Source organism: Petaurus breviceps, unplaced genomic scaffold (assembly GCF_028583685.1).
Source record: "Petaurus breviceps papuanus isolate PSGF00001 unplaced genomic scaffold, PetGlider_PUasm1.0 175, whole genome shotgun sequence".
NCBI lineage: Eukaryota > Metazoa > Chordata > Mammalia > Diprotodontia > Petauridae > Petaurus > Petaurus breviceps.
The window spans coordinates 38184714-38192899 of record NW_027185764.1 but is presented as its reverse complement, the minus strand read 5'-3'; the positions used below and the strand labels follow the sequence as shown (position 1 = coordinate 38192899).

The following is an 8186-nucleotide window of genomic DNA, read 5'->3' as shown; positions in this document are numbered from 1 at the left end:
TCACAGATTGTACCCCCTTAAGCCCAAACAATAGGAAAAAGGGAATGGAGTTAGGGAGGGGAGGAGGAGCTCACATTAGGATCTAAAAGGACCTTGCTCTCCTGAATCAATTTTTACTTCCCTGACCAGTGCCATTAGAGTGATGAGGGGGGTACCCTTTCTCATGAGAAAGCAATACACTCATTTCTGCTTTCAGACGCCTACATCTTTGTATTGATTTTTTTTAGGTAGTGGTCTCTGTGCCACATAAGGCCTACAACACTGCCAGTAATGCTCACACACCCATTCCATCCCCTCAGCACAGACTCACACACCTATGGGCCTCAAGGCATTACCTGTGGCCCCTAACACAAGAAATCTGAGACATTGCCCTTTCCAGGAGCAGAGTTCAAATAAAAGAAAGGAAAAAGACAATTAAAAAAGATGAGCAAAAACCAACAAAAACAATTAAAAAAAAGAATCTGACTATAGAAGGCTATTATGCTGAAAGAGAAGAGACAAACTCAGAAGAAGACAACAGTGTCAAAGGACCTATGGGCAACCCCTCCCCCCCCAAAAAAAATGAGAAGTAATCTCAAGGTAGAAAAAACTCATGTAAGAGCTCAAGAGGCAGCTTAAAAATTATATCAGAAAAGTAGAAGAAAAACTTGGAAAAGAAATGAGAGTGATGCAATAGCATTATGAAAGAAAGAGTTAACATCTTTGAAAAAGAAAACAATTACTGAAAAAGTAAAATTGGCCAAATGGCAAAGGAGATACAAAACTCCACTGAAGAAAACAACTCTCTAAAAAGTAAAATTGGCCAAATGAAAAGGAAGTATGAAAGCTAATTGAGAAAATGACTTGAGAACACTTCCCTTTTTCATTCAGGTTTTACGCATAGATGTTATGACATTGTCCTCTTCTGAAGTGTTTCTTTTGGGGGGGGGGAGTGGGGGTTTCCTTTCTTTTCAACTTTATCTCTATTCCCGGGATGGAAGGGGCTTTGTCGCAGGCTTCTTGTTTTAGTGGCTGTAGGCTCTGGCTGTTTGCCTGGTGCTGCACTAATGTTGCCCTGAGGCAATGGGGAACCCTCCTGTGGTGCTGTGTTGTGATGAGGTGGGGAATAGCTGATGCATCTTAAAGTTGTAGGGATCTGGCAGCTTACCTGTTCCTGAGCTGGGGTCTTAGTAGAAATGTCTGTTGTGTACTGAGGTCAGGTGTTTTTTTCTACATTTCACTGGGGCTACACCCAAGCGCAATGAGCTCTGGCCTACTTAATTGTCATGCTGGAGGATACTTATTTCACCAGAGCTGCGCTGACGTATATAGTGTTTCTTGAAGCTGGCGTCTACTGGTTCCTCTGGCTATGCAATGTTGTTTGTCTGCCCCATCATACTGGGGGTCAGGATCTCCCACTGGTTTGCTGAGGTGGGGCTTGATGGGACACCTCGCTGTCCAGGTCTCTTTTTATTATACCAAAATAATGTTCTTCCTGCTCTACTGCATTGCCTCTCAAATTTAACTCTTATGGTATTCTTTAGTTTCTTATACTCCTAAAAATCTATGAATCTAATATAAAATACCTTGATTCTGTCCTACTGTAAGTTATGTTTCAAAGTGTCATCAAAATGATTGACAAGCAAAGATGACTTAATGTTTCTAAGTTCTGGAAGAAACTCTCTGACCTGTATTTAAGGGTGTCTTTTAGTTATCTCTTGCCTTATACTCATTAGATTTTTTTCTTTTTCCCATAATACATGTCTCTGGATTTCTTCCTACCTCCTTCCACCTTTGTCTTTCCTTATAACCTTCTTTTCTTTACTGTGATAAGTTACGTCTATTCTCCCTCTCTTTGGTACCTCATGTGATCCAACACTTACCTTTTTATCTGCCACTCAACATAATATTTTAAAGCATAAAAATATAGATTTCTTGTCAACTTATTTAAGTGGATGCAAATTTCAGTCTAGTATTATATTAATAGAATATATAAATTCACCTAATTTCAACATTAAAAATTTTACTTGTCAAAGTGATACTCATTCCAACCTCTTCCTTTTTTGATAATTGCTTCCAGTTTTCTAGATATATTTCAAGAATCATAGAATTCTTAAACTAGAATTTACCTTAAAATCATATATTCAAAATCCTTCATTTTATATATAAATATTTTGAGACTTAAAGTGATTTAGTCACTTGCTCAGACTTGATGAAAGCCCAGGGTTTCTGATTTGCAAGATATCACGCTTTCTCCAATTGGGTAGACCATATTTTTCTTATATGGCATTGGGCATACAACTAAACTACACTAGACCTTAGTTCCCACATCTACAAAATGAAGTAATATGGTAGATTACTTTTTTTAGTTTAACAAACATTTATTAAGTAGTTACAATATTCTATAGACATATGTTATAGGTGTTAGATATGTAAAATTCTAGATAAATGATACAGAAAAAAAACCAAAAAATGACAGTTATGGTTCTTGATTTCAACTGGACAAAAATGATATATACAAAAAGCAACACAAAGACACATGTTTGTCTGCGTGTGTGTCTCTGTGTGTGTATGCATGCACATGTGTCTGTCTCTGTGTGTGTCTGTGTCTCTGTGTGTATACAGACATGTGAATATATATCTATTCAGCTAATACAATTGGGGCAGTGACAGGTAATAGAAGCTAGGATGTGGTACTTGAACAGAGCCTTGTTAGAAAGCTAAGAATTTTTCATGTCCAAGGTAAGGAGAAACATCTCCAAATTACAGAGGGAAAAAGTGTGTAAAAGCAAATGGAGTCAAGAGATGGGATGTCATATATAAGGATGAGCAATAAGGAGAATTTGGCTGAAACAGAGTGCTTGAAAAGAAGCAAAAGGAGATGATTGTGGAAGGTGAGTTGACAATATATTATGAAGCACATTAAATACCTAAAAGAAGTTAGCATTTTATTTTAGGGACAAAAGTGAGCCACTGAAATTTCATGAACACTGTAGTGAAAGGGTCCTTTAACACTACCTTTTTGGCAGGTATAAGGAGTATCAGTTGAAGTGGGGAGAGAATGGAATCGGGGAGTCCAATTATGAAGATATTGAAATAGTGAAATACAAGAGATGACAAGGTGCCTCACTGAGGTGGATTCGTGCTTGTAAAGAAGGTGAAGTGATATGTGGTATTTTGTGGGGATTAAATTAATAGAACTTGGCAAGTGATTAGATATGGTTGGTGAAGGAGAGTGAAGTGTTGAGAATGATAGTGAGGCTGCCAACTTGAGTGAATATCTAGTTTGGCTTTAATGTAGAGAAAATGAAGGGGAATATTGTCAAATGTGCCTGAAAAAGTAGGTTAGAGACAAACTGCAGAGAGAAATAAATGCCATGGTGAGTCATTTATATTTTATCCTAAAGGCACTAGGAAATCAGTGAAAGATTTTCAGCATGGGAGTGACATAATCCAACCTGCTCCTGAGCAAGATTATTTTGGCAATTGTGTGAAAGATTGGAGTGGGGAGGGATTAAATGCAGAGGGATAAATGAATTAAGAGACTACTACATAAAGCAGGGTTTGAATTAATGACGCCCTGAACTCAAGTGAAAGCCAGAGAGAAAAGAAACCATGGATTTAAAATCATGGAAACAGAATCAGAAAGACTTAACCAGGACTAAACAGGAGATATAAAAAAAGCATCAAAGATTTCTGTGAGAAAAAAAAAAAAACATGCATGAATAGGGAAGGCAGTCATGTCATCAGAAATGAGGAAGTTTAGCGCATGGATAGGGTTAAGAGGAAAGACATAATACTGTTGTAAACATAATTTGGTAAAACCTTTTTTTGTAATAAATTTATTTGTTTATTTATTTTTAGTTTTCAACATTCATCTCCACAATATTTTGAGTTACAAATTTTCTACCCATCTCTCCCCTACCTACCACCCCAAAATAGAAAGCATACTGAATACCCCTTCAACCAATCTCTTCTCTCTTTTGTCCTCCCCCATGTCCCCTACATTCTTATAGGGCATGATGGATCTCCATACCCCAGTGCCTCTATATCTTATTTCCCAGTGCATGTAAAAAATAATAATAGTAACTTTTTGTAAACATTTGATTTTAAAATTTTGAATTCCAGATTATTTCTCTTCTTCCCTTGTTATCCACGCTTACCTGGAAGATAAGCAATTCAATATATGTTGTACATGTGTACTTATGAAAAATCATTTCCATAGTGGATATATTGTGAAAGATTTACTATATTTCCCTCCATCCTATCCCACCCCCCACTGGTTCTATTTTCTACGTTGACCCTGTCCCCTTTCAAAATTATGTGCTTCTAACTACCCCCCCCCCCAATCTGTCTTCCCTCCTATCATATCAACTCTTATTCCCTTCCCCCCTACTTTCCTGTAGGACAAGATACCCAATTTGGTGTGTATGTTATTCCCTCCTTAAGCCAAATTCAAGTGTAAGAGTAAGGTTGACCCTTCACCTTTTGCCTTCCTGATATTCCTCTCCATTGCAATAGTTTTTGTTTGTTTCTTTTATGTGAGATAATTTGTGCTATTATGCTTCTCCCTATCTCCTCTCATTATATTCCTCTCTCACCTCTTAATTTTATTTTTTAGATACCATCCCTTCCTATTCAATTGATCCTTCACCCTCTATCTATGTATAACTTCACACATATGTACACACACTCTCATATGTATTCATACGCACATATACCCTCATATTTGGACATATATATATGTATATATATATATATATATATATATTCCTTTCAACTATCCTCATAGTGAAAAATATTTCATAAGTTTCAATTGTCATTTTTCTATGGAGGAATGAAAATAGTTCAACTTTTATAAGTTGTCTATGATTTCTTTTCCCTGTTTACCTTCTCATGCTTCTCTTGCTTTTTGTATTTGAATGTCAAATTTTCTATTTAATTCTGTTTTTTTCATCAAGAATGCTTAAAAGTCCTCTATTTCATTCAATTACCATATTTTCCCCTGAAACATGATACTCGGTTTTTCTGGGTAGGTGATTCTTGGTTTCAATCCTAGCTCCTTTGACCTCCAGAACATCATATTCTAAGCCCTTCATTCCCTTAATGTAGAAGCTACTAGATCTTGTGTTATCCTGATTGTATTTCCACGATATTCAAATTGTTTCTTCTTGGATGCTTATAATATTTTCTCCTTTATCTGGGAACTCCGGAAGCTGGCTATAACATTCCTAGGAGTTTTCTTTTTGGGATCTTTTTGAAGAGGTGATCAATGAATTCTTTCAGTTTCTATTTTGTCCTGTGGTTCTAAAATATCGGGGCATTTTTTCTTGAGAATTTCTTGGAGGATGCATAAATAAAATAAATTGCCTAGGGTCACCCAGCTGGTGTCTGAGGCTGGATTTGGACTCAGATCTTCCTGTTTATAGATCAAGTGTTCTATCCATTCTGTCACTTACTTGTCTTCCTTGAAGCATTATCTGTTCCTATGTTAAATCTAGAGACAGCTAGATAACACAATGTTTAGAGTGCTGGGCCTAGAGTCAAGAAGACTGTTATTCATTTGTTCAAATCTGGCCTCAGACAGAGTTTCATGACCCTATACTGTAACTTAACCTTGTTTGCTTCAGTTTCCTCATCTGTAAAATGAGCTAGAGAAGGAAATGGTAAACCATTGCAGGATCTTTGCAAAGAAAACCCTAAATGGTATCATGAAGAGGTGGACATGACTAGAATGAGTGAACAGCAACAAAATTCATAGTAGTCAGTGGTTTGTATTTCAAAATTTGATGATTCATTGTAAAACCAAGCACGAGCAGCTTTCCAGAGGACTGCTGCTGTGAATAGCTTCAAGGTTCTGATTATATAGTATAGTGAACTCTCTATTCAGTAATAAAGTGAGACAAAAACATTGACAGTAACCAAAGTACAGAATTCATAATGTTATGACATAACAACTTATCTCTAAAGTGGCCACATACTTTTAAATTAAGTACAGTCATTCAGTAAGTCCTTAACTCAGTCATGCTTAGGGAGTAAGCCTCCTTAAGGGGCACAAAATACAAAGGTCAAAGTTCTCCACCCCTAGGCCACATTGTCTTAATCTCTCAGTCAAAAAGTCTCCTTTCTTCTTTATTGGAGATTAGTTTCCAATCATCCTTAATTCAATCATCTTGAAGAGGTGCACAATACAGAGTACAAAGTCCTCCTACCCCTAGGCCACATTAAATCATGATCTTCTCAGTTTGCATTAAATTACCCAAGGAGAGCTCTTCTCATCTTGACTGAGGCTGGCTCTCAGATTTCATGGTTCCTCTTCCATAGACCCAGCTCCTGCCTGAATCTACCCAACTGTCACCTGAGTTCAAAGACAGACAGCTCCCAACTCCTCGTCCAGCTCCTGGTTCACTTCCTGTTCCATATGGAAGCTCACAGTGTCCAGTCCACCTCAAGTCCTTCACAATTTCTGTTTCTATGAAGACAAAGCTTAACAAAGCCACAATAACATTTATTCACATTGCCAGCACCATCATCAATTCACTTTCTGCCTGTGAAAATAACATAAACTCACAAATAAGGTCAGAAAAATCAACACAAATCGTCAATATAGTCTCAGGACCTCTAAAAACCTCAATAAGAACCTCCTCTAGCACTTTTGTAAGCAGACAATAAGAAAATCCTCTTTCAGGGCTTCTGAACTAGCAGTAGGATCTCAGAGCTTCTGTAACAACACCAGTGTCCTGTAGAGGACAACAGCAGAGGAATCTGACAAAGTAACATCAAAACAGACAAAGTACTAGTGACACCACCATGCTTCCTCCCACTTCTGCTCTCCCAGTCTGGGCTTCTCCTTATATATGGCAATTAAGCTCCTCCCTGCATTACCAACAAGGGTTCACAAGTTCTGTTTCTCAAGAAAAGACTTGATATCATCATGGACAAGCCTTAGAAGGAATTTGAACTGAAACAAGGTACTAAATAATTAAATGCCTGAAACAAGGTGTTTCTTTCCTTGCCATTACATTCATTTTTCACTAATTGATTTTGAGGGCAAATTTTATCTGACATTTTTTTTACATATAACCAGTATAAGATTTAGTTAAAAATCAAGACTCTTGTTCACATAATGAATTTGCTTGCCATGGGATAAAAAAAGAGCTTAACTCATCATGCAATCTAAAATTGTGTGCAAAAATAACAGTTTTATTCCTTTGTTAGCATAATTTTATTCAATGCAACTTGATCATCTTAAAATTATAATAGGATAGAAAGGACGTTTTGATTTAATTCTAAAAGGATCTCTATCATAATTGGGAGTTTTTTAGCTTTGCTATAAATGACCTAAAAGTATAGTATATGTTGAATTTGAGAAGCAGCATTATATAGCATATAGATGGCTAGTTTAGGAGTCACCAAGACTTGGGTAGAAATAACTTATTAGGCACTTACTGTGTGACCATGGTTAAGATATTTAACCTTTGCCTTTCCCCCAACATGGCGCCGAAGGCGAAGAAGGAAGCTGTTGTCCCCCCCAAGACAGAAGCCAAGACCAAGGCCTTGAAGGCCAAGAAGGCAGTGCTGAAGGGTGTCCATAGCCACAAAAAGAAGAAGATCCGAACATCCCACACCTTCCGGCGACCCAAGACACTGAGACTTCAAAGGCAGCCCAAATACCCTCGGAAGAGTGCCCCTCGCAGAAACAAGCTCGATCACTATGCCATCATTAAGTTTCCCTTGACCACCGAGTCTGCTATGAAGAAGATTGAGGACAACAACACCCTGGTCTTCATTGTGGACATCAAGGCCAACAAGCATCAGATCAAGCAGGCCGTAAAGAAGCTGTATGACATCGACGTGGCCAAGGTCAACACACTGATCTGGCCCGATGGAGAGAAGAAGGCCTATGTCCGTCTTGCTCCAGACTATGATGCTTTAGATGTTGCCAACAAAATTGGAATCATCTAACTTGCTGTGTCCCCATTCCACCTACGATAAAAACAAAGTTTTCCAGAATAAAAAAAAAAAAAGATCTTTAACCTTTTCAAGTACTTAAAAACATCAGTGAATTCATTAATTACAACACTTCCTTCTTGACATACTTGACTATTGAGTTGGCCCTAGGAATACATATGGGATATAGGAAAAAAAAAAATATATATATATATATATATATATGTGTGTGTGTGTGTGTGTGTGTGTACAGGATG

General features: G+C 37.4%; 1 protein-coding gene across 1 annotated transcript; it reads left to right on the top strand.

The window, feature by feature from the left end:
* The first annotated feature begins 7443 nt into the window (after window positions 1–7443).
* On the top strand, window positions 7444–7981 carry LOC138159097 (large ribosomal subunit protein uL23-like). Its single transcript, XM_069085409.1, has one exon. The coding sequence runs from the start codon at window positions 7474–7476 to the stop codon at window positions 7942–7944; it is 471 nt and encodes a 156-aa protein (XP_068941510.1). The 5' UTR covers window positions 7444–7473; the 3' UTR covers window positions 7945–7981.
* The last annotated feature ends 205 nt before the right edge of the window (window positions 7982–8186 follow it).